At 50.4% G+C, this 27417-nt stretch overlaps 1 protein-coding gene across 1 annotated transcript in view; it reads right to left on the bottom strand.

The window, feature by feature from the left end:
* Nucleotides 1-27417, bottom strand: part of LOC119382004 (uncharacterized) — a 118069-nt gene that overhangs the window by 14086 nt on the left and 76566 nt on the right. Inside the window, exon 7 of the mRNA XM_037649747.2 lies at nucleotides 5379-5480. Within this exon, the coding sequence (XP_037505675.1) occupies nucleotides 5379-5480 (102 nt within the window). The remainder of the gene's footprint in view (nucleotides 1-5378; nucleotides 5481-27417) is intronic.

Below are 27417 nucleotides of genomic sequence, written 5' to 3'. Positions count from 1 at the left end.
AGTCAACAGGCTTTGTATCTATTTCTCTGTGTCTTTCCTTTACAATGGCGCAGTCGTCGAAAGGCTTCGGCGAACCCCAGCTGTTAGCTTGAGGCAACGCGTCTTCCAGAGAAACGCCGTCACGCTTCCTCGCTGATGGAACCCGCAAGTAGATCACCGCGGCAAGCATCCATCCCACCACCAGCGGACGGCGTCCACGCCTCCATTGTGGTTCCGGGGAACTACTTGTCCGGTGACGTGCTCCTTCGCGGCAACAATGCGCACGGGCTCCTCTTGCCCAGGGACGGCGTACGTGCCTCCTCGCCACCACCTACCCATCTGTCGGCGCTTCAGGCACCGTCCGTGGACGGCGTCCAGGTCTCCTCGGCGGCTCAAGCCTCCTTCATCGACGCCGCAGTACCAGTTCACTGACAAGAAATCGCACGGGTACCGGTTACCTCGGAACGCGGTTGCCGCTTCCAACGGCAAGGACCCCGGGAATGCCGTCCAAGCTTCCCGCAGCGACAACGGCTTCCTCAGTACTCCATCGGCACCCGAGCCGCTTAGGGGTGCTGTCCAAGCTCCCTCGGACAAGGGTCCCTCCTCTGTGAGTACGCTGATCGTGTCATACTTCTCGGACGTCACCACAGGCACCACGCGCGGATCGCCCGAGAGCGCCGCTGAGCTTTCCGCCACCATCGCGCGACTCCGAGTCACGGTGAACGCCTTGGCAGCGTCAATCTCCGTGCTGTGTCCTGTCGCCTTGCCAGCACTGCACTCGCTCAATGCCGCGTTGGCCGAGAGCCGCAGAGAGCTGCGGTGTGCCCTCACGGAGCTCTCATACCAACTCGACTGGTTGGCGTCGTCATGCCCCGGAGTTTCGCCTACCGTAGCACCATCTCCGGCTGTTTGGGCAGTGCCAGTGTTCCGCGGTTTCCAGGATGACGTCTTCGGGTGGGTTGAGACTATCAACTCGCTCGGCGCCCACCACGCTTGGTCGGACCATCAAAAATGGCTCATTGCCATCGACCGCCTTCGCGATGCTGCCAAGGCATGGCATGCCTACGAAGGTGTCCGGCAGCGATCGTGGTCGAAGTGGTGTGCGAAGTTGACGAGTCTTTTTCGCCCGCTTTTTCATAGCCCCTTCCCTACTGACTCACTGTGTACCACTCATGGCAGCTGTGAGACGCACAACCTCGAAGGTGCATCTCGGGCCCCTACTACCCTGCCCTCCCTCGGTGACCGAGATCAAGAGCTCCGTCACGATGGTGTAGCTGTGCCCTGCACCCACATCTCCGCTCCTGAGCCCCGGCCCGATGGCACAGCTGTCTCCTGCAGCTCCTTCACAGCAAGCTTCGCGGAACGCTCCGCGACAGACACCGACACAGGCTGCCAGGTACACTTCGTGGTCGAGAACTCAAACTCATTGACGCGACCCTCCTCACGACCTTCCTTTCTCGTGACCAAGATTGCTTCCAAGTCACAGAAGTCGATTACGCGAGCCCCAGGCTTATCTTCACCTTGGCACGTGGAGAAGCCGGCTCGTCGATTTGGCAACACGATACCCGTTGACAAGCTGGACGAGCCAATTCCAGCAGTCGATATTAATGTGCTCTCAGACCCACCAGAGCTGCGTACGCGAAGTCCAGGGCAGTCATTGGCCGAGTGCGCAGATAGTCACCTTTCCTTGAGTAAGGGCCAAGCTGCTGGTACAAGAGACCGACCAGTACAGCCGGTGTGCGCCGATGGCGTCCGCAGCGATGCTGTCACATCCATGACTCTGCAGCCGACGCTTCTACCACATCGCAGACGCGCACCGGGAAGTGCTTGCAGGGACGTTCCCATCCCTTTCAAGGATGTCACTCTGATGGAGGCCGGAGAGACCAACACTGCTGCAGGACATCGATGGCATGCCACTTCGATCAAACTGCCAGCCGCTCGGGTCGTCTTCCGCGCTCACCAAGTTAGGCCACATTGCGACCGATGCCTTCTGCGACCCCCCCGACACAGCCAGCATCGCCCCCAGAATGTTCGGCAGCTCTGCAAGGACAAGTCGCGGCGTTCACAAGACCAACACCGCGGTACAGTCAATGCCGACCGCCAGAGATAGTTTCAGCAGCTGTCCATGCAGCGTCGCAGCGTGGCCGAGATCGACCACTGCGATGCAGCCAGGGTCGCCCACCAGACCCACTTACGGCAGGTCCACGAGCCAAGTCACAGCGTGGCCGGGACCGTCCACTGCGATGCAGCCAAAGCCGCCCACCAGAGACACTGCCGGCAGCTCCGCGCGCTTGCAGTCATGGCCGAGTGTGATGACAAAGACTTCGATGTTCGGGCGCGCGGGCAGTGAGATCGAGGCAGAGAAAGAAGAAGTAGGGAATAGAACAGCCGGCCTAGTCAATAGGCGTTGTGTCTATTTCTCTGTGTCTTTCCTTTACAATATATATATATATATATATATATATAGGCATATACATACATATATCGACATATACATATACGGTGCATGACGGCGGCAACGGCAAAAATCAGGCGAGACTGTCCATATAATTGCTATCGCAATAAAATAGTCACAGTGAAGGAGTACGAGCGCAACGCAACCCGACAAAGCCACCTCAAACTACGAACAACACACTCCAGCCAAATCGCTGACAATCTATGACACACACGAGCTACCTGTCTAACACGTAAATTTTAACGCAATGTAATAAACAAAGTAATGTCAACAGCAGCGCAGGCATGCGCGAGTAGCCGCGATGCAGCTTTGAAGCTCGTACACGCAGCCATTTTTTCTGTGCCTGCAGGCACAAGGCCCGAAAACTGACTCTTTACGGCATGACACGAAAGATTGTTCTCTGATGAGTGCCGATGCTGTCACATACGTCATCCATTAGGAACGGTGAGCGTAAACACTGCGTTAGTCGTAAGCAGTAGCCGGAGCGGCGGAACAATGTGCCGCTTCTCATCGACCGATATGCAATCTAATAACATGGAGGTTAGTTTCCTGCCAACCTTTTTTCAGTACCCGGTTTACTTAATCTGAGCAACATGGCCACACAAAACTATGTCGGCATTGCCGTTCCTGTCGGCCGCCGCGTGTGGATATGTATGCGCCGTGTGTGCACAGTGGAGCGCGGTTAGCCTTTAAAATGGCGAAAATGCGCACGGTGGCCGCTATATGGAAGCAGATTCTGCATAAAGAACCCTCAAATTTCTTCAATTCATCTGCCCACCAAACTTTCCGTCTTCCCCTCATGCGTTTGCCCTCTCTCTTGGATGTAGTCTGCTACTCCTAAGGAGCAAAGCTTTCTTAAGGCCGAACAAATTTCGACTAAGATGTTCTTAGCACCCGTTAGTTCCTTGACCCAGTGTGCTCTCTGCTTGTCCGGTAAGGTTACACACATCTTTTTTTCTTTTCCATTGCTCGCTGCGTCGTCGTCAATTTCACTTGAACCCTCTTTGTAAGCCTCCAGGTTTCTGCTCCTTAGGTAAGTACCGGTAAGTAAGGTAAGTACACCTTAGGTATATACCTTCCTCTTGAGGGATATTGGTAAACTACCATTCATAATTTGAGAATGCTTCCCGAATGTGCTCCACCTCATTGCTTAATCTTCTAGTTACTTCAGTCTCATGGTTCGGCTGCGCGTTCACTACCTGTCCTAGGTGGACGTATTCCTTTACAACTTTCAGTCTCTCTTTCATATCGCAAAGCTCTGTTCTCTTGCGATACCGTTGCACAATACTTCAGTTTTATCCATATTATTTTCAATCCTACCGTTCAGGTTTCCTTTCCAATTCAGTGTTCGTGAGTTGCGATTCGTCCGTTGAGTTGGTCATCAATGGAATGTCACTAATAACTCAGCGGACAAATTTATAGTCATGATTAGCTCGGGTAGCACTGTACCACAGGTGGGCGAGGTGGCGTCGGTGGTTGCTCGACGGAATTTCGCTGGCGTGGAACAGCGATTGCATTGCCGGTTGCGCGTGTCCATCATCTTCTCAATTTTCGCTGCCTTAGAAGGAAATTTTCCCGTGGTATTGACTGGGTTCCTGATGAGTCCCTCGAAGAGCTCCTGCTTTACTTCATGCATAAGGAAACAAACTTTTCATTTTTTTTCGGACATATCAGCGTGACGTCAAATGCGCGTCATCTCTGCCGTTAAAATGGTAATGCTTCTGTTAGGGAGGTGCACCCGTCTTTCCAGCAAAGCGGCGGCCTCTTTATTGCGAATGCCGCTCGTAAACAATGCTAGGAAGCTGGTCCGGAGATATCCCACGTTGTCATGGTGGGCACGCTGTTCTTGAAGCAGGTTTTGGCACTCTGCCAAGTACACAAAGCGCGACTTGTCGTTGAGGTTCAACTAAAGGCCGCAGTCCTCTTGTACGACTCGAGCCACGTTTTTCATCCTCACATGATGATGCCCGTAAGATGGGCGGCTCCCTTGGCTCGTGCATCGCGTCCGCGGGCGGTGGCACAGTGAATATCCCTGTCATGACCTTAGACTTACGAGTCGTATCGGGTAGAGGTCCATACTAAGTGGCAGACCTTGCAGCCTGCGGCTAGCTCACTGGTCGGGGTTGGCGTCTTGACGGCGTGGACTTGGCTCACGACAGGACATGGATCAGTACAAGAACTGGGAAGGACCTCCACCAGATGTCACGTGGTCCTGACGACGAAGGACGCAGAATACAAACAGTGTAATTTCGAACTGTTCATTGGGCGAAGCTGCGCCCATCCAACAAGCGCTGCACACTGCCAAACAATAGTGGCGAGTACAGTCGTCGGTAGTCGAAAAATTGATCAGCGGCAAAATACGTAGCTCTTACACATGCGCCACGGTACATTCCAGTGTTATCACTGATGCTCGTGTACAAGCTTCAATGTACTCCAACATACGCTTCGGCGGCGCGCTTAATGTAGAAGAGTCGACGTCATTCGCAAAACAGCATGCATGTTGAAGCGCGGCCTGCTCCGAGCAATAGAGCGCGTCACAAGAAAGTGAAAATGGCGGTTCCCGTGAACTAAACGCAAGCAGATATGCGTGTCAATATCTTCCATTTACGATCTGGCATTGAAAAATCTAGGCGTCGCGTTTTATTATTCGCAAAGGTCAAACACGATAAAACACATTTGTCTTGCTTGTGCCGTAGATTATAATTGCTCTCTTCATATGTACCGCATGAAAATAACCAACCCGTACACTATACTAACATGCAGTATCACGTAAAACGCATAATAATTGTTAGGGGGTGACGTCCCAAAACCACGGTATGATTATGAGAGACGTCGGAAATTAGGACCTCCTGCGGTTCTTTAACGTAAACCTTAATCTATGTACACGGGCCTAAAGTAAAACGTAAGATACACATTTTCACAAGAAATAGGAATGCTTCTTCACCTTTCCACGGCCGCATTTTACGCCATCGACAGCCGAAATATACCAGCTTTCCCCTTCTCTGCTTACAATGCACTTCACCATGCACACTCGATCCTTGTAAGACTGCAAAAAGAAGGGGGCCATAATCAGATGATTTCACACGCATGCTTCGCGGTATTTTTGGACGAGAATTATTTGCTGGTTAGGCACTTAGTTGGCCGTCGCTAAGGCCAAGACGCACAATTATGCATAGGTCCGGTATTGACTGTTGCAGCCTATTTCCTAAGAACTTATTAAACTGCTCAGCGCAAAACTTTGACACAGTACACATAGAAAAGATGAGGAGCTTCTTTTAAGAACTCCTAAGACTCCGAGGACCTCGGATAAATCCGAGCAGACACCTAGAGCTTGCCTGCAGTCGGGTTTCATGCACGGCACTAATAGGCGTGTATTCTAGAACACACGGAATCAGTCACATTTTGGGAAAACATCTGACTTAAACTGTCGATCTCCAGTCGCCCATATAAAAACATAAACGTAAACTTGAGAGAAGAGTTCTTTTATTTATCCATGGTTACGAGCAGGGGCTCAGCCAGATATTTTTTTCGGGGGGATAGGGGGGCCTCAACCATGCTTTATGTATGTTCGTGCGTGCGTTTGTATGCCTGCGTGTATGTATAGGCAAGCAAAATAGAACAAAAATTCAGGAAGGGGGGGGGGTGTAGACCCCCCAACACCCCTTCCTCCCTTGGCTACGCCCCTGGTGACCAGGCATCGTATAAAAAATATTTCCTTCATGGCTCAGAACTGATTTACGAATGCTGGCGTAAATGCTAATGCCAGTTTTTTTGCTCTAAACGCGGCCAACAACGTTCAAGAAGAGCGCAAGGTACGCCGGGTTGTGCGGTGAATTATGCACACATAAATAGCAAATAAAAATTGAGCGTGCTAGAAGTTACAGCTTCAGTGATTCTCTGAACATATAACAAGTGGTACTTGGAAACAATATTTCTTGCAACTAACGTACGTAATACAATGCTGAACAACGGGCTGGGGGCCAGAGATTGAATTTCTAAAGTTCTGTCTGGTTTCCGGGATATTTTTGTTTGCGTGCTCGAATAATGGCTCTGGCTTTTATTTCAAGGTTAGTTTCAGGTCACCGAGAATGCGAGCTAAAGTGATTTTACGCTTGAAATATAGTTGTTGTTTTCCGAAACCTCACAGAAGGAACGTATTCACAAGTTATTGTGCATGCATAAGAAAATAAAGTATCGCCGCAAAGGCGACTGGACTAAATGAAACATGCATTTGCTCATAAGTGCGTCGGTATATTTTCGAACTCTCGTTAGAGTTAGTTGGTGCACCCTTTATATACATACCTATACATATGCTGAAAGGCACGCCAATCGTGACACCGACGGTAAAAATCCGCCGAGGATGTCCACATCCTTACAATCGCAATAATAAAAAAAAAGGTTGCCAATGGATTTTCCCTAAACTGAGCGCGTGCTTGTGTTGTGTACCTAGCAACACGGAATATGCGTTCGTAGCCGGTGCTTCTGGCTAAACGCACCAACTCTAACAAAATGTATCGCACGCATTAAGAGCAGCTCGTAGCTATCATAGCTGGGAACAGAAATATTGCCAGTTACAGTAACTAATATATTTGTTATGTTATACGCCAACAAACCGAGATGCCTATAGCATCGGGCAGCCATGAGCAACTCTTGCTAATTACAAGAGGCACTGCAGTGAAGGCGTGCATTCTCACCACATTTTTCATAGTTTTCTGATATTTGATTTTAAGCAGCATGTCCTTGCTCATTAGCGTCGTCTTCTTTATCACAAAGCATGCCAACGCGTGCTCCATACCGCGGCTGTCTTCTTCGCATTATGTAAGTCGACCGACAACCTACATTCGGCTTTGAAGAAGCGCCTGCAATATGACCAACTCTTTACCACGAATATGCGTAGGATTTCGGGTGTTTCTTATTGTCAAAGTTATGCGCCACAGAAGATTTCAGAGGATCCCACCGACGGAAAGGGTGATTTTTCGTCAATTTTAATTTCTTTCGACAATTCCTACAGTACAGTTAAGAAACCACATAATGTCCGCTACGCTTTCCTCGGCCTAATTGTCGGTCGGTTTCTTTAGTCAGAGAACTGTGGTGACTCCCCGTGTCCCCCAATTCGTTGTCATCTATTGCTTTGACGGTAGCTTTTAGTCGTTAGAATATATTATGGAATGGGAGCAAGACCCCGGAGGTAGCCAGAGGAAGCACCTTTAATGTCCAAGATCCGGGGCCCGACTGCCCGATGTCCAATGCCAGCGCAATCGCGCCAAGAGGGAACGCTTTTGGCGCGATTGTCATTTTCTTCGTGGCAGCCACCTGTGTCCCCACACTATCTCTTCCTTCTCCGATGACAGTAGATGGGCACGCGTCACAGGAGTGAGTTCGGGCAGTCTACTACCGATAAGGATGGTTGCCTGCTGTGTTGGAAAGGGCTGTTCAGACTTACTAGACTTCGCCCCGGCTGGGCATATGCCACCGATTGCGCACACTAGAAGCGCTCCATCGCCGACTCCGCCTCGACGGCGGCTTCGTCGGTGTTATCCTTGTCAACCACGCCGACGTTTCTTCGCATATCTTCGGTGTCGCGTTTTGGCTTGCTTCGTTCGTGTCCCGGAGAATTCGCAGGGATTCTCTCGTCTTACCCGTCTACACAGAGAAGCCTGGACTAGGCCTGTGCGCCGTCACCGGCGGCGCCCTGTTTCGCTCACGCCCCTCGCGCCCCCGCCGAAGTCCCGAGAGTGAACAAGCCGCCGCCGCCGCCACGCAATAATTCCGGCACGCCGCCGATAGTCTTAGCCGCCGCTGATTGGCCGGAGCTCGTTGAGCAGCGCGCCCTCTGTTTCAGGTTTCCTTCTGCTTCAGGTTGTCTTCTGCAACGTGATTGTGACGTCACGAAGCTTTCGCACCTCTCGCAACAGATGAGATGGACGGAATGCGCTTCAACCACGGAGAAAAAAAAAACAGAAATCTGAGATTGTTGTTAGGTACTTATGTTAAAAAAATCGCAGCTTCACCGCGAGGGCGAAGCAATGAATGTGATAGCAACAAATTGTAATGTTATGCCAACTAAGGCTGGCAGCTAACTATTTGGGATCCGATCTCGCGCAACCTTACATAACGCTGGTGGAAGAGCAGACTGTCGCACCAGGGAGAGCGGCAGTCTTATCGCAGTCTCTTCGTGTTTAGAGTGCAGCACGTAGAAGTGTATACGGTAGAAGAGTATACGCAGATGGGCCGGCTCATTTGATCTCTGCTTCAGCCGCGTTCGTCGCACCCGCTCGCGCATTTTACCCGCGGGTAGATCATACGATGCCCGGAAGGATGTTATCAATTTGTACTTTATACGGAACATGACGGCAATGGCAATGGAAAACTCCCTTCGAGACTCTCCATATAATTGCTTAATTGCTATTGCAAGAAAAGACAGGATGTGCAAACACGGACACAGGATAGCAGTCAATAGAGTTGACAGTTATTTCTCACGTGGACCGCCGCACGCACCTGTTTCATAGGTACCGCCTTTTGCCTGCGAATGCGCAGATAAGTATTTGTGTCTACGTTTTCCGCCGCTGAACCATTTTTCAGCTGTTAGCGGCGCTTGTGGCGTCTTGACTACTTTCTTGTGACTGTGTTTGCACGCCCTGTCTTTTTAAAGGGCCCCAAAACAGCCTCTGACCATGCAAAAAATGCGGGCAGTTTGCACTAAGTCGCGGAAAGCTTGGCACAGCAAAGCACAGGCCCGTCACAGCTCGCACTGCCCACTGACCTTCGGGATGCGCGGCTTCCTCCTCGGGAGTACGCACTTTCTTAGGACGCCCCATGACTCTGGAGACGATCGGGCGCAGCCAGGCTTTGCACTATAGGATCCCCAAGTAACGCTTAGTGGCGCTTCTGCTCTTGACAAGCAGCGCCCATCTCTGGCATAAAAATACAAACTGGGTGCAGGAAACGTGCGTTTTCCCTTCTCTCCAACTCGCTGCCGCTCTATACCGAGCACCTGCAAAGCTCTCGCGGTGCACTTGCGGCGCCTCACAATGTACCGCCTGCTGTGCGGCTTCAAAAAGATCTTCAAGCTGGATAGGCACTTCCAAAAGCGAACTTGTTAAAAGGAGAAAAGCTCGTCAATCACGTTTGCAGTGAAGAGCAGACGATCGACGGCAACGACGCCCGACTCAAAGCGAAATGCATTTCCCAAGTCGCGATTACACCGTTTGGACTCTTACCTCGAGTTAAGTCATATTCTGTCATGGTAAAGATGAATAATGGTCCACATGCACTCGGAAATGAAGCCGTACACGCTATCGATGTTCTGCGGTGTGGACTACGAATCATATGATTGTTGTTTTGATATGGCATGCTTACAGTAGCAGCCGTGTACTTTCGTGAACAAACGTTTGCGGCGTGCGAAAAAAAAAAAGAAATTATACGGCCATGGCACTGTTTCCTGAGACAGTTAGAGTCACATCCTTCGTGCCGCTGGAGAATCACCCGCCGATTAAGACGCGAGGCGGCTAGCTGAGATTTAACCACTGTGAAGCAAGATGAACTGCTCGCCTCGTTTCTTTTTTTTGGCTCTCGCATCTTGCTAGCACTCTGACAGACGTATAAACCCTGCTGCGCGAACGCGGCTAGAAAGTCAGAAGGTGGTTACTTCAAGGTTTCAAATGCAAAGCGTGTATTAAATGCCAGTCATATTTAGCGGCTTAAATCCATATCACCCTAATAAAGTGACAAAAACAAAGCAAACCTGCAGATCGATGTCAAAGCTTGCTGAAAATGCACAGACGTCCGTTCCGGCGGGATAAAGCAGCCGTCCCGACGCGTGAATAGTAGGCGCCGAACTTCTGACAATGTGCCGCGTTCAGTTGAATTCAACCAACCGCGCAACGCCAACGGTATAGCGCGAGTGTGAACGTTCAACAACGACGGGTACAAAGTTGTTTCACGTAAAACCGTAGGCGGACTTTCACAGTGCGAGAAGACAGCGAGTAATCATTACTGTAGTCGCTGCGTGCATGCGCCGCGTTACGTACCGATTCAGGTAGTAGAAACGAACGAAATCGATGAACTCAGACAGCGAAAATAGAAGGTGAGACAGCACTGTCAGCTATTCACGCTTGCCGCCTTTATTTCTCGTGCGACACGTCCGGGAACCGATACAGTTTTACAGGCGGATCGCGTGCCTTGGTGTCGTATGTATTGTTGTGGCAGCCTACGACACAGCAATACTTCCGACCTCGCGTCCACTTCCGTGGGGTCGCTTCTGCCATCGCGGAAATGCGCAGCTTCGCACAGCAAGCCTCTCGGTTCAGCGTGCCGAGCTGATGGCCCCCCCGTCACCCGCACCGACAAAAGAAGGCGTGCGCAGGTGCGCTACCGCTACCGTGAAAGGGCCGTCAGCCGCGCATGCACCCGGTAGCTCCAGAGCTTTCCAACAGAGCCGCAGCGCGACGCTGTCGTCGCGCCGCAAACTTGAGCTTGGGTTCCCTGTAGAGCGGAGGTTGCGCGCTGTTTTTCCGTCGGTGGGCGTGGCTTAGCTTCTTCGCGTGCGCGGCTTGACAAGGTGGTGCGGTATCTGGCCGCTAGACAACGCGATGCTTGCTTTCTCTTTCTATCTTTTTAAATGCGAAGCATTTCTTAGCGAACTTCTGCGACTTTGAGCGTATCTATCTATCTATCTATCTATCTATCTATCTATCTATCTATCTATCTATCTATCTATCTATCTATCTATCTATCTATCTATCTATCTATCTATCTATCTATCTATCTATCTATCTATCTATCTAACTATCTATCTATCTATCTATCTATCTATCTAGCCGCCTACGACTTTGTGCTCTCCTGGCAGTTTCGTTAATCGGATGTATACCAAAATTGGTGTGTCATAACATGGCCTTATTACGAACATAATGACAGGTCATATCATGAAAATCGTGACACGCATGTCATGAACAGAATGATTTACATTCCACGACCTTAGCCTCTTGCGGCCGTTCCGTTAATTTCATATACACCAAAATTGGTACGACGTGACAAGAATTCATGACAAACATAATGACTGGTCCTAACATGCAAATCATGACGCGCATGTCATGTGCAGCATGATTTACATGACATGGTCTTTGGGCGCTCGCGGCCGTTTAAATGAAGGGATATACACGAAAACTGGTATGACGAGACATTTCTGTATGAAGAACATAACTGACTCGTGGTAACATGAAAATCATGCATGCCATGTATGACATGATTTACATGCCACGCTCATGGCGCACTCGCGGTCGTTTCGCTAGATTGATATACACCAAGATTGGTATTGTGCTATGTGACTGTATGAAGAACATAAATAATAGGTCGTAGCATGAAAACCATGACATATATGACATGTATGTCATGATTTACATGCCACGCTCATGGTGCATTTGCGGCCGTTTCGCTTGCATGATATACACCAAAATTGGTATTGCGCGACACGACCGTATGAGGAACGTAAGTGAGAGGTGGTAACATGAAAATCGTGACGTGCAAGTCATGTACAACCTGATTTACATGCCACGCTCATGGTCCGCTAGTGGCCGTTTCAGTATACACCAAAATTGGTATTGCGCTAAGTGACTGTATGAAGAACATGAACAACAGTTGGTAAGATGAAAACCATGACATGTATCTCATGTATGTCATGATTTACATGCCACGCTCATGATGCATTCGCGGCCGCTTCGCTAGCTTGATGTACACCAAAATTGGTATTGCGCGCAGCGACTGTAAGACGAACATAAATGAGACGTGGTAACATGAAAACCATGACATGCATGACATGTACGACATGATTTACATGTCATGGTCATGGCGCATTCGTGGCCGTTTCGCTTGTGTGATATACACCAAAATTGGTATTCCGCGACGCGACTGCATGATGAACGTAAATGAGAGGTGGTAACATGAAAGCATGACATGCAGGTCATGTACGACATGATTTGCAAGCCACACTCATGATACATTCGCGGCCGTTTTCCTAGCTTGATATATACCAAAATTGGTATTGCGCGACGCGACTTTATGATGAACATGAATAACAGGTGGTAACATGAAAACCGTGACATGATGTCATGTATGTCATGATTTACCTGCCGCGCTCATGGTGCATTCGCGGCCGTTTCGCTAGCTTGATATACACCAAAATTGGTGTTGCGCGAAGCGACTGTATGACGAACGTAAATGAAAGGTGTTAAGATGAAAATCATGACATGTATGTCATGTATAGCATGATTTACATGCTATAATCGTGGTGCCCTCGCGGCCATTTCGATCGCTTGATATACACCAAAATTGATATTGCGCGATGTGACTGTATGACGAACATAAATGAGAGGTCTTAACATGCGAATCATGTTATGCATGTCATGTACGGTATGATTTATGCCACTGTCATGGCAGCGTTGACCCGACGAATGGAAAGAATAAAAATTAGGATCTCAGCAGGAATCGAACCCAAGCATTTTGCCTGGCAATCAGGTATTCTACCACAGAGCCACGCCAGGTCTATAATCTGGTTTGGAAAAACAGCCTATGCAGGCGTAATGACAGTACAACCCCAATTGTATTGGGGTGCTGGATACCTAATTTTACAAGAAAGCAATAACACTACATATGTACTCTTACGATACAGGCGTCATATCAGATGACGTCTGTGGTTACAGTGTTGGCTCCGCTTTTATAGCAGTCTAATAAACATTACACTATTCCTATGATTCAGTAAGCTATATTGAAGCATTGCTCGACCCCAGAGGAATACATTAACTAAAGTTACTTATGATATTCACATGATTTCACCATAAAGTGCACTTAGTTTCGATAATACTGACGTATGTACTCTAACGTGAGGGCGGACGTTACGTCGCACCATAAGTTACCCTTTAAACGCTAATGTTTTCGACGTACCTGGTAAGCCCTCGATGTGCACACAGCTCTCACAAAAACACGTTGATCCGCCTCGTAACGCTTGCCTCAAAGCCATAAAATACAGCATAGAAGTACTCGCTGGCTGCTTCGCATAAAACCGACTCCCACAACGCGTGGAATCTGCCGAATTTTTTCTCTCTCTACTTTTTTCTCTCTCTTTCGTTGATGTTCCCTGTGTCTATTTCTTTTTCGTTCTGCATTTCTTTCACTTTATTTCTCTCTCTCCTACTCTTTCTGTGCTACAGTTTACGCTCTTTTCCCTCCTCCTCATCATTACGTCTCTGCTCCTCATGCTCACTTCTCTTTCCCACCCCCTTGCTACACTATACTATACAAGGATATGATCTGCTAGCGTGCCTGAATAGCCGAGTGGTATAGGATGCTCGCCTTTCGATCGGGGGTACGTGGTTTCGAATCCAGCGTCGTGCAAAATTTTTCTGTTTATATCTTCCTTGCCGTGGCCCTGTTTGTTTCTCTCTTTCTTTCTGTCCCTCTCTCTTTGTTCTCGTTCTCTCACACATCAGGATTATCACAGGCTACGCAGCAGAGGGATTTGCCCAATTTCTGTGCACATACCGATTCATGATGATGATAGTTTTAGGGCACGGTCAGACACCTTACGCCGAGCTCGAACATCTTCGCTGTTAAAAAACCAGCGCGTTATACTCTCGGCGTTTCTCGTCTTTTCGGCGCACTTAGTGACGCCAGAACGGTGATTCGCATGACATGATAAGAGCACATATTCTCGATTGGTCCATATACAAGAAATATCAGCTGTTGTCTTCCACCCTGCTTTTCCATGCAGTCACCCACCGCTTCTTCCTAGTCTCGCATGACCATCGTGCGCAATCAAATAACTTCGCTCCATTTTGCGCGTTTCCGACTGCTCAAGCGGAGATAACGGTGTAGCTGACAAGCGCGAAATCCTGATAGGTTCAACGCTTAGTGCTGACATTGTACGCGTGCTTTTTAAAGAAATAAGCGGCGAGGAGATATCGCCTGAAGAAGGGTAGTGAAGGCGAGAACGAAACCAATGGAAGAGGCGCCGGATTATTATGTGCACTTTGTTGAAGCGACGACTGATGACAATGAAAAATTATGGCTTAGGCCTTTGTAATGGGTTGTAAGCTTTAAACGGCCTACCAGTTATGCACTTTGCATTGGGTGACGCCCGGTCGCTATTTTCCTCTCCCTCCATGCTGTATAACATACGTTGACGTGGGAGAGGGGGGGGGGGTGGAAGAAGAACTTTACTGAGACCCCGAGGAAATGGATCATGCGCTTATGGGCTTCCTTGGCAACAAATACAAGTGAACTTGCGAGGAACCCACTAGGCTATAAATCATTGTAATTTTTGAGAAGTACGGAAGCAGGCACTATGCCATTTTTCGTCATTCTACGGAGAGCCGTGGTACCTGCTAAACGCATGTAAGGCATTATGCGCTTTGTTGATGCTGTGCCTGCTGACGATGAGGAATTACGGTGGTACCCTTTGTAATGGGTTGGAAGCATTCAACAACCTACTCGTTGCGCAATTCGCATTGTGTGACGCCTGGTTACAGAATTCGCGTTGTGCGACGCTTGGTGCTTATTATACTCTTCTACCACGCTATATTGCATATGTTAATGTGGTTCCTTCCCGACATGAAGCCTGTATGGGACCTTTTTGCAAAGCAGCTTCAAGCACCGGCATGACTCAGAGCTTGAATACCGGGCTCCCACGTAGAGGGCCCAGGTTCGAACCTCGTTCCATCCTGGAATTTTTTTTTCTTATTTCGTTTGTTTTCTTGTTTCGAGCGATAGTGGTTACGGACACAGGCGGCGGCGGCGGCGGACAACTACGGCGCCAAAGACGGCCGCTGAAATTATCTCATAACAGCTTTCGCTGTAAAAGGCCGTCATGTTCCGTTTCACGTCCAAATCGATAACATCGCTCCGCGCATCGTATGTTCTACCCGCGAGTAGAAGCTGGCGAGCGCTGGCGAGGCGCGTGGTCGATTTCTCGTCACTCAACCAGAAAGGAAACGCCTTGTCTTCCGCTGGGCGAAGGAGCATGAAGGGACGTCGGGGGAAGGGGGGTTGCGTGGCTCGAGTATCAACTGTGAACATTCACTAAAATAGCATGGTCGGGAGCCCTGACGTGCGAGCTAACTCGACAGACATCAGCCAAGGGCTCTTATACCCTTCTACGCGCTGTGATCTCACCGCTTCGTGCTGTAACCACTGATGCGACAAACTGCAGGAAAACCGCCTTTCTCCCGGAAGCGGCCGTATTCCAATACACCAGCGACTTGTAGGGTTACATGAGATCGGATCAAAAAGTTAACTGCTAGCCACAGTTCGTATAACATTACATGTTGCTATCGCATTCACAGATTCGCCTTTTCGTTGAAACAGATTTTTTTCGAAATTCGAGGGACAAATTTCTGTACCTACCACCTTTTGAACCGATCCCCCCCCCACCCACCCCCATCGCGCCACGCCGCCGCCGATCCGATGAACCCCACGCCGCTCACGTGCCGCCGCCGGAGGTGCAAACAGCGGCGCGCCGCCACCGGCAATTTTGGGTCCGGCGCACAGGTCTAGCCTGGACACCTTAGCCTGCCTGTGGTCTCTTGTGCCGTTCTCCGCCTAGCGTTTCTGCCATTCTCAGTCACTACGGTCATTGTCGTTGCGCTTGGCGGCCATGACAGCCGTCATTCTAAATTCACACCACGTCTGGCGCTTTCTATCACCCCTGAATGAATTCTGGGTCAGAAGCAGCCGAAGCAGTGGTCCTCGGTGCCTGGTGTTTTCAGTCGAATCACTTCGAGTTTCCGCCTCCTCCGCTTCCTTTTCGTACGGCTCGCTGCTCACACGTCCTTGATGTGCTAATCACCGTTCGCATCTTACTCCATCACAAAACTGTAGTTAGGAAAACTGGCGTCTTTATCATTTTTAGAAATATTAAACAGCACAAAAAAGGTGCGTGTTCCGCCTTTTTGCGCTGTTGTAATTGTCTTCTCAACGCCCACTTCACTCTTTTCCTTCTGCTCCTCTTCCGCATCTGCATGCTTCTCGACGACCTCCTTCGGGTCAGCTTCTGCATCTGCGGCTTTCTCGTGGCTATTGCCTGCATCGCCACCGGTGACGTCTTCATTGTCCTTGGTGCCGCCATCGGCTGCCACTTCCCTGAATTTTACGTCCTGCGTTCTCCTCGACTCCATCCTACCCAACGATCTCCTCTTCGCCATCCCGGGACTCTCCGGCCTCTTCATAATCATGCTGTGACTCCGATACCTCTTCAACAATCTCCTCGTCCAATTCCACCATTTTCGCGTACTCCTCGCCTCTCATGTTCCCCGCGCCTTTGCGACCACCGCACTCCTCGTCGTCCATTGATGCTGCCTCATCGCACGTGCTGTTGGGAAACGGGTGTCTCAGCTTGCGACTACTTCTGCGCAGAGCTGATAGACGGAGCGATCAAGGCGACGGTGAGTTAAGGCAAATTTATATACATATATACAGAGGCTTTACATATTCGGCGCTGGGGCCGACAGCTTATTGGGCTCGCACAGCGGTGCGACGACGACCCGCGATTTCTTCGTTCGCTGTCTCGCTGTCTCCCTCTCTCCGCGCAGCTTGGTTCTTTTATAGCCCTGGGCGATCGCTTGCGTCAGCCAGGAGCGCGAAGCCTCCAATCAGGAACCGCCGTTGGTCGCTGGCTCGAACCGTATCCGCGGATGAGAGGGCTTGCCGCACGTTGCGGGAGAGATTTCCTTCGGTTGCGTCAGACGCAGCGCCGGAGTTGCCGGGGATTGCGTAAGGCTCCCGCCTCGTTGCATCAGCTGGTGTTGACGCTAGTTGCGTCAGACGCATCGCCGGAGTTACCGAGGATTGCGTAAGACTCCCGCCTCGTTGCATCGGCGGGTGTTGACGCTGGTTGCGTCAGTCGTTTTACCAGCTTGAATGCCTAGTCGAAGCAAGGAAGTTTGGGTTGGGAGCCCTGGCATAACAGCACCCCCGCCGCCAGACAATGCGCCGGAAAGACGAGCTGCTTGCACGTGGCTCGGATGCCGGGCGCGCTCGTTCGCCAGGTCCATCCAGGTTCACCTCCAGGGCCATGGGGACATTCGGCTCCACGCTTCGTTCCGTGAAGAGATCCCAGTCGCCAGGCCGGATCCCGGCTCCAGTGGCTTGTCGCCAAGATGTGTCGACTTGCTTTGCTCGTCTCTTCTGACGATCTTTCGTATCAGCACTTGTTGATCGTTCTGCAACTTGTCAAGAACGGTCCGACAACAAACAACACACGACACAAGCAAGTGCCCTCGGTCACCCGACAGAACACCAGACATAAATGGAATAATATATTCCTAACTACGTTTCTGTCGAAATTTTGTTCCCTCTATATCAAGAGGCACATGTGGGACACCAAAACTCTTAAAAGCAGAACTCAAAATATTACACGCGTAACAAACGCAATGAAACAGAATTCAAAATAATCTTGGCCCCTTGAGATCACTCAGGACGGAAGCGCTCAGCTGAGGCCGCAATGAGGACAAAATTTTGCCCCAATTTGCCAGCGAAAACCGAAAGGATAGCTGAAGACGGCACTGATTAGAACGCGCGACTCAGTGCGTCTGCGTTCGCGTTTAGCTTTCCTTTCTTGTAACGAACGTTCAAGTTGTGCTGTTGGAGTATCATGCTCCACCTTAATAACCGGCCGCTTTTGGACGACATGTTATTCAACCAGGTTAGAGGACAGTGGTCTGTTTCGACCACAAACTTGGAACCAGAGACATAACAGGCCAGCTTTTGAACGGCCCACACGAGGCAGGCACATTCCTTTTCAGAGGTACTATATGCCTCTTCCCTGCAGCTCAGTTTTCGGCTTAAATACAAAACTGGTCTTTCGTGACCAGTGTCATCTTCCTGGCACAATATAGCTCCCATTCCGCGATCACTCGCGTCGCACTGAATGATAAAGCCCTTGGAAAAGTCAGGCGCCATGAGAACGGGTTTTTCGCTTAAGGCTTGTTTAAGCTTGCAAAACGCATTCTCTTTCTCCGGGTCCCATGTCACTTTAACTGGCTCCGACTTTCGAAGTGCGTCAGTTAGAGGGCTGGCAATGGTAGAGTAGTTTTGCACATAATGCTGATAGTATCCCGCTAGTCCTAAGAAAGCCCTTATCTCAGACTTGGTGGTTGGTCGTGATAGTTCACGACGGCGGCTACCTTGATCTCTGAAGGTCGACGCCGGCCACGCCCCACAACGTGTCCCAGGTAAGACACCTCGCCGCATCCTAGGTGACATTTAGCAGGTTTCGCTGTAAGACCCGCTTCTTTCAACTTGTTCAGCACGACTCGTAAATGTTCGACGTGTTCTTCCCAGGTGTTCGAGAAGATGGCGACATCGTCGAGATACGGCAGTGCGAACTCGGACAGGCCATTAAGAACGCGGTCCATTAGACCCGAAAAGCAATAAGGCGCATTTTTCAGTCCGAAACTCAGCATAAGGGGACGATACGTTCCGAATGGAGAAACGAACGCGGCGTAGCGGCTAGCACGCTCGGTAAGAGGGACCTGCCAATAACCTCGCACGAGGTCTAGCGTAGAAATGTAGTTTGACTTTGACACTGTTTCCACCCTTTCCTCTAGATTTGGTATCGGATAAGTCTAGTCTCGAGTTATGGCGTTAAGGCGCCGATAATCGATGCATGGCCTAGGATCCTTTCCCGGCACTTGAACCAATATTAGAGGAGATGTATAGTCACTCTCACCCGGTACTATGACTCCCAACTCAAGCATTCTATCGATTTCCTCCTTCATGATCTGCTTCTGCACAGGGGAACATCGATATGGCTTACTACGGATTGGTTCCTCACATGTCAGCTCGATGTCGTGCTTAATAACCGTCGTTTTTCCGGGACGGCTGGAAAACACGTCTTTAAACTCAGAAACAATCCTCCTCAAGTCCTCCTTCTGGACTTGACTTAACCTTGGCTCCAGATTCAACTGTTCCAACATCACCTCTGAACCCCTTTCGCTTACATCGCTAGAAGTCAGAATTTCTGCTCCTTCCTCCTCTGAAGCATTCTTTTTCTTTACTCTCACTTTTCCGCTTTCCGCTTTTATCGATATGTCTTCACGCTGCTCTCGAATAAGCGTCGCTCGATCAACCCTCGACAGCTCACACCAACTTTCAGCTACGGGCTTGAGCGTATTGCCCGCCTCGCCCAACGGCGCCACTTCGGTTTCTCCGCCGACGGAGACGACGCTACCCGCTTCAGCTGCCGACGGCTCGAGTAACCCACCCCGAGAGTTTTCTGTCCGAGGCTCGCTCGACTCGCTGCCAAGGTCACGCAGCTCGGCCGCTTTTGCCGGTGGTGGCGTACTACATGGAACGAGATCAAGTTCCCGTGAAAGCTTCCGCGCTTGCGATCGCGTGAGGGCCATGTACGCAACGCTGGGAAAGAACGATTTACCCTGCTTTTTGAGAAGCTGCTCCGAGTTGTTCGAAAAAAGATAAGGAAAACAATCTGGGAGAGCAGCAGACACAGCCGCTTCGGTGTGAAGCTTACCGAAAGAGCCTTCAATGATCACCGTAGCGATCGGTAAGCAAGTGCTCTGCTCCTCGGCGACCTGCCTGATCCATGCGCATTCTCCTGTCAAGTCGTTCGGAGACACTAATGAAGGATGGACAACATCCATAGTTGCCGCTGAGTCTCGAAGTGCTCGACACGTTTTCCCATTGACGCTAATCTCCTGAATATACGGTTCTAACAACCGCATGTTCTTTTCTGATTCACGGATCGTTGCGAAAGCAACCTTTTGTTTACCATTTACCGCGATGTGCCCTTCTTTTTTGCAATCGTAACAGATTAGCGGCTTCCGTGACTCAAACGCCCGTGTAGTATCAGTGCGCTGTTTGGGAAGCTCACTCGTCTTGTGCGCTTCCGTCTGCCCTTCTCTCACAGTCTCCTTCGTAAAAGACGGGTCTTTTCTGAAATTACGGTGCGGAGCAGGTTTCCGGTCATCAGGTTTTTTTGAAAAGCCTTCTTTTCTCTCAGATTTTTCAACACGCACGGCCCTACTGTGCAAGTTTCTACGAGTGTAGTACTCTTCAGCTAACTCTGCTGCCTTGTTTAGCTGTACTTCTCCAAGCTTATCCTGCAGCCAAAGCTTGACATCATCCTCGATACAGCGGTAGAATTGCTCCAATGCTATGCCCTCTACCACTTTATCGCGATCGTCATAGACATCTTCGCCCTTGAGCCATTCAATTAAATCGGCTTTAAGACGAAACGCGAAGTCAACGTGTGACTCATTCCCCCTTTTTGCATACCGGAACCTTTGCCGGAAAGCCTCGGGTGACAATTTATATCTTCTCAACAGGGCCTCCTTAACCTCGTCATAGCTCTCAAACGCCTCCCTCGACAAACACGTTATCACGTCGGATACTTCTCCGGGAAGCAGAGCTAACAGGTTCTGTGCCCAAAGAGACCGCTCGATGCCATTTCTATCGCAGACGTGTTCGAACTTTACGAGATACTTCGCTATGTCCTCGCCTACTACGAACGGTGGCAGTTGGTCCCGAATTCTATGTCCACTAGCCTGAACCGTCGCAGAAGCTACGCTAGGCGCTTGCGAACACTGACGGAGTGCCAATTCAATTCTTTTCATCTCGAGGCGCTCTTCGTGTTCCTCACGCTCGCGGCGTTCTTGTCTTTCGGCTTCCTCGCGCTCACGGCGTTCTCGCCTTTCCGCCTCTTCACGCTCACGAAGTTCTCGTCTCTCGGCCTCCTCGCGCTCGCGGCGTTCTTGCCTTTCCGCCTCTTCACGCTCACGAAGTTCTCGTTCTCGTCTTTCGGCCTCCTCGCGGCGTTCTTTGATATCCGCCCAGGCCTCATCGACTTCCTCAGCCGTTACTCCTTCCTTCTGCATGATCTCAAGGATCGCTTGCTTTCGCTTCGCACGGCCCAGAGTAAGGCCGAGTTCTTCACAAATTTCGATGAGTTCCTTCACTTTAAGGTTCTCCATCGTTCACACTAGCCTCTTGCTATTTGCCCTCGTTAGAATCTACTTGCCGTATCCCCTATAAGTCTACTAGAAAGACACGCAAGCAATTCTCAACCTGCCGTGTTTACGCCCTCCGCATTAACTTTGGTTTCAAAGCGCTCCGACTTGGCTCGAAACAATCAAAGCTCACTCCAATGTTTCACACAACCTTCTCTAAACTACGATAACCTGTGCTAGAGAAGTCTGGTGAACTGAAGGGAAAACATCAGGCACTCACCGCATCGAGGTAGCTGACGCCGGCCGATCCCGCAGCTGCCATCCACTGTTGGGTAACGGGGTGTCTCAGCTTGCGACTACTTCTGCGCAGAGCTGATAGACGGAGCGATCAAGGCGATGGTGAGTTAAGGCAAATTTATATACATATATACAGAGGCTTTACATATTCGGCGCTGGGGCCGACAGCTTATTGGGCTCGCACAGCGGTGCGACGACGACCCGCGATTTCTTCGTTCGCTGTCTCGCTGTCTCCCTCTCTCCGCGCAGCTTGGTTCTTTTATAGCCCTGGGCGATCGCTTGCGTCAGCCAGGAGCGCGAAGCCTCCAATCAGGAACCGCCGTTGGTCGCTGGCTCGAACCAGATCCGCGGATGAGAGGGCTTGCCGCACGTTGCGGGAGAGATTTCCTTCGGTTGCGTCAGACGCATCGCCGGAGTTACCGAGGATTGCGTAAGACTCCCGCCTCGTTACATCGGCGGGTGTTGACGCTGGTTGCGTCAGACGTTTTACCAGCTTGAATGCCTTGTCGAAGCAAGGAAGTTTGGGTTGGGAGCCCTGGCATAACAGTGCTGTCTACATCACCAGCGCCGTCCGCGTTCTCCTCGACCTCTTTACTCGGCGTTTTCCTCAGTTTTTGCAGGCATGTAATCTTATTCGGCAGCGCTGTTATGGTTGCCGTCGTTCGCCTGCTCTTCGTCTCTAGGCGCTGGCGTGCGTCGTTGCGCCGTCAGCCATGGCCCCCCGCTTGGAACACGCTTCGTCTTGCAGAAGGTGGCGGTTGCCGAGCCGAGACGCTTGAGTGCCTCGAGAAGTCGCGCCAACTCGGCACCTATCCTCACCGGGAGCATCACGTTGATAGTCCCAGTGTGGGAGAGAAGCAAGAACCCGCAGGCAGCCAGAAAAAGTATTTTAATAGCCAAGATCCGTGCCCCGACTCTCCACTGTCCAAGCGAGCGCGAGCGCGCCAAGCGTGAGCGCTCTTCGTTATCATCTTGTTCTTGCCAGGCGCCTGCGCCCCCAAGATATATAAAGAAAGCCAACATGCATCCACACGAAAGCCGCGGGGCCGAAATCCAACCATTCGGGCTTAGCTTTTATGCAGGCGAGAGTCAAGAAGTGCCAATGCACGTCAAGGAGACCCAGGTAGTCGAAATTTTGCGGATCATTTGTATACGGTGTCTCCTATACAGGCAGAGACGTTTGCAGCGCATGCACCAAAGCAAACTGATTCTCAAAATGTTGAAACAACACATGGGTTTCAGACAGTGGCGTAGGAGAGAGGAATTGTTGAATTTTACGTGGAAACTGCATCACACGCTGCAGTGAGTTAAGCGCGCTTACTAGCAGCGCCTGTAGCATAATCATAGTTAGGTGTGCTACACAGCAAAAAAAGCAAGCCGCGCTCACGCTCTTTAGGAGAGAACATGAAGTCTCGCATCAAAGGCCCTGTACACCTGCTTCGCTTACCTTTTATGCATTATCTCGCCGTGTGTGCTGGCGCTCCGAAGAGCGCGGCCACGCTACGCCTTGTTCGTACAAGGAGTGCACGACCCAGTCTATTACATCGATTTTATGTACTCGTGTCGTAGCCTATGATTCATGTGAGTCATATATCAATTTCACACCATATCGATGTTCATGTACACGAAATTTATGAAACGACCATAAGGCACCAAGATCGAGCAATGTATGTCGTGGCGCACATGACATGCACGGCATCATATACTTGTCATGACGTTTTAACGCGATAGCGTTAAAGAGCTCGTATCGCAGAAATTCCGCCGTCGGCGTCGGCACCGTTGGTTGTGAGCGAAAAATCATCATCTTGTCCGTGACCGAAAAATCGAAAAAGCTGCAAATAAAATAAATAATAAAAAGGTTCGGTCCGAGTGAGAATCGAACCCAGGCCGTCTGCGTGGCAAGCAGGTGTTCTACCACACAGCCACGCCTCTGCTTGGAGCTGCACTGAAAGTAACTTTCATGCTTCCCAAAAATACGCGTCCTGTATACAGGTGTCGCAGTACGAGATGTAATATCAGAATAATATTGCGTGGTACAAACGTACACTGCCATCGGGCGTCACACCACGTCAATATCATAACGACTTGGTGGTTTAAAGACAGCCACCCATTACAAAAGGCACACACATTACTGCGCGTATTCCCTTAAGACCACGTAGTGGGTGCATCGCAACTTCGAAAAAGTTTCTCGCGCATAATTGCTCCTAGTTTAAAGCATGCTACCCATTACATAAGACACACACCTTATTGCGCGCATTCTGTTAAACACTCGTAGTGTTCGAAGTGCGCACTAGGGGCAGGATATCGCTATCGCGTTCAACTCTTAAAGGCGAAGCTTAAGCGTCCCCCAATTTTTTGCTATCGTTTTTAATTGAGAACAATTTCGCGTCAGTTCGAAACGCCCGCCTAAATATCATAAGAAATTAGTGCCCCAGAGCGGGGGAGCGCCTAAGATCACGTGCACTGAAGCTTTGGTGTCGTTAAAAGCGCAGTTTTCAAATCAGGGCTCCGCGCGCGGTAAAGAATGAAACGATGCGAGTGCCCCCCCCCCCCCCCCCCCCAGAAAAAAAAGCATTCCTCGCCGAAGCAGCCAGAACTACGTTGAGAGAAGCCCGGCAACAGAGCGAGAGGGGCTTCGAACAATAGACTTTGGCGGGTGCCAGTCGTGGTATTGTACGCGCCCCGCAAATCTTCTCTGACGTTGACAATACTCGCTTTACTCGTGGAACATCCCGCGGGGCCTCGATCTACGTCATACTAGTGGCGATATCGCGAGGTGCTGCCAACTCAGATGAACACTCCCGCTTACTTTAAAACCAATTAAAATATCTTAAAGGCAACATCCGGCACCTTAATCGGTCAGAAGTGTCCACTTATACAGGACAATCAAACAACGCAGACGTCTTGAGGTTTCAATTTTTGTGTAAGGGGTCCTTTAAATTTTCGGCCAGCTGTCTGATCGAGATAGCGCACGCGCTTGATGTACTGTCCTCTCAAAAAGTCAACTAAAATCGAGTTTTATTCTTTATGTGCAGTTAAACGAACTTTGTTGCGATGATCTAGGGCATTTTACGTTCTTTCTTACATATTTCGTTGTGGCTGGTTACGACAAAATCGCAGGACAAATACGGGCGAAAGGGATCGCTAGTAAAGGTGTGCACCCCGGAGAAAAATTGTGATTTAAGTTTAAGACGGTTATTTCTCTGACCTATAGGAGCACTGAGCAGTGTCGTGGAGGGGCGGGGAGGGCAAGAGGAAAATAAATGAAAGATAGAAGTGAGGAAGAAAGAAGAGGCCACTTTCACGAGATCAGTACCCACACCACCGATCGCCATTTCGGGGCACCTCTCACCCCACTATAGAACAGGTGGATGTCCGGCGCAGGGGCGTAGGGGGGGGGGGGTCAAACATACTATGCATGATCGTGCGTGCGTCTATGTTGACCCATGCAAATAGGAAATTTCGGGCGGCGGGGTTGAGACCCCTGCCCTGGCGACATGGTCGGGAGGCACTGGGAATCGAACCCAATGCCTGCCGCGGTGCAGGCGGGTGCTCTGCCACTTTAACCCCGCTGCTGTTTAGCATGCCGAGGAAGTCAGCCCGCACATTGAATTGCGAAAACACAAGGCTCGTCGATTTAAACTTTTGAACAATCCTTTCGCAAAGAGCGAGATATTTGATAACAGATTCCACAGTGGGTGAGTGCATATACATGCTTGACGTAAGTGCGGCGCGTACGAAGGTCGTCTGTCCATCTACGCACGCTCTATGGCACCGTGCTTCGTCTGGATCATCGACCGTTGGTAAGCGTGGCGCACCGAGGTACCCGCAAGACGGTCCGAGACGAGCGACTTTCTCCCCGTGAAAGTGGCCGTGCTGGCGTCCCTGCCAACAACATAGTGTCCCCAGCTACTCTCGTCTGGCACTGGTTTCGCTCCGGGCGCTGGGTCCGCGGGCCGAACGCACAGCACCGCCGCGTCCGCGTTGCCCAGGAGTTCCTTTTCGCTCGGTAGGTGCCACGGACACCCACCGAGCGAAAAGGAACTCCTGGGCCCCAGTAGGGTAGGTGCCCCAGTTGTCAAGGACGGACGGTCCTTGACAACTGGGGCGACGCTCAATTTGCGTCGTTTAGCGGGCGTACTTGCGGTCGTCGCTGCGTCGGGCCCCACGTCGTCACTTTGGGAGCTGCGGACGAGTGGAAGGTGAGCCAGGTGAGACGGCATTCGCGGGTTGATCGTCGGGGTTCGCCAAACGCGACGTCGTGTAGCCTGACAAGAAGCCACTTCCCTTGCAGGGGGATCAGCGGCCCTACTTCTTGGGAGACAGCAGGGACGGCCGACCCCTTGTAGACACCGCCATCGTGGTACTCGCCAGGTGATGTTACTCGATCTGTCCGCGTCTCAAGCCACGTCTTTGGTCAACTCTTCTTGCCGAACACCATCGATGGCGTGCCTAGTGTTGTCTTCGTTCTCCGTCGACGTGCGTTCGGTCGCATCGGTCGGTCACCCTTCGCTCGCTGGTGGGCTCGTTACGAAAGATTCCACACCTGCTTCAGGACGCTTCCTCGCTGCAGACCCGATTTTGTTCTTGGGCACTTTCTTTTTCGAGGTCGAGAGCTGGCGGTCTTCGTGATGTTTTGCCGATTGTCCTGTCACCGAGACGGATTTCTGGGGCCGACTCGGTGTCTTCGGGACATTAGTGGCCTACGTTTCTTCCTGTATTTTGCTCGAATAATGTCGGCTCAAGGTAGCCTTGAAAGAAGTTCTTGCCAGACCAGGTTTTCTTGGACAGCTCGTTGGTTGGTTGGTTCCTCAGTATCTTGGCGCAACCCACACCGGGGGATAGGCCATGAACCGGACGGTGCCTTGCTTAGGAAACTAATTCACTTACTGAAGAAGTTTGTTTGTTTGTTCGTTCGTTTTTTTGTTTGTTCGTTTGTTTGTTCGTTTGCTTGTCGCCTTCAGGAGACTGGCTCATACCCACGATGGGGATTGGCCACACTGACAATTATAAAGGGAAATGTAAAACCTATGAAACGTCAAAAAGAAAGATTACAGCATATTAACGGGTGAATGATGAAGAGCTTGGGCGAAGCTCCTGAAGCAATCATGGTTACACCGTGAAATGTTCAGTGGTTTCGCCCAGCAGTAATCAAAGCGATACGCCGCTTTGATTACTGCACGCCATCTAACGTGCAGGGTGCCGCTGCTTTTTTTTTTTCTTTTTTTCCTTTCTTCTTTTTTCTTTTTTTTTTGCACACATATTGGACACATCTCTATGGGACAGCGGCATCTAGTATATCGTCACCCAACTGCAGTTTGCATGCATCTCTATGGGACAGCGCCATCTATTGAATGATACGGGAAACGCGACGGCGGGGGAACGCCGGATGGAGCGATGACCGACCAGGTGATGCTATAAGGAGCTTCGCCCCTAATAAGAAGTTGAAAATGAAATGTTTAGCCTGAGCGCAGCTTTTCTTCTTCTGCCACCTCCTTACCTTTTAAACCATGACGCTTACCCACTTCGAGGTATTAGCTTCTACTATTGTTATCATCCCTTTGAAAGAAATGCACAAAAAAGAAAGTAACAAAAGGAGCACGTCACCGACCATAGGGCATACATTTCTTATTATTTTTATTCGTTTTTTACTGAATAAAGTCTATGGCAATTCGCTATCATTCATTTACAACAGGTTAAATTAATTTAGCGGCTAGTTCTGTTCCCTTTAGT

The sequence above is a fragment of the Rhipicephalus sanguineus genome, chromosome 2, assembly GCF_013339695.2.
Source record: "Rhipicephalus sanguineus isolate Rsan-2018 chromosome 2, BIME_Rsan_1.4, whole genome shotgun sequence".
Classification (NCBI taxonomy): domain Eukaryota; kingdom Metazoa; phylum Arthropoda; class Arachnida; order Ixodida; family Ixodidae; genus Rhipicephalus; species Rhipicephalus sanguineus.
Note: the sequence above shows the minus strand (reverse complement) of the source record. Positions and strands in the feature narration are given on the sequence as shown.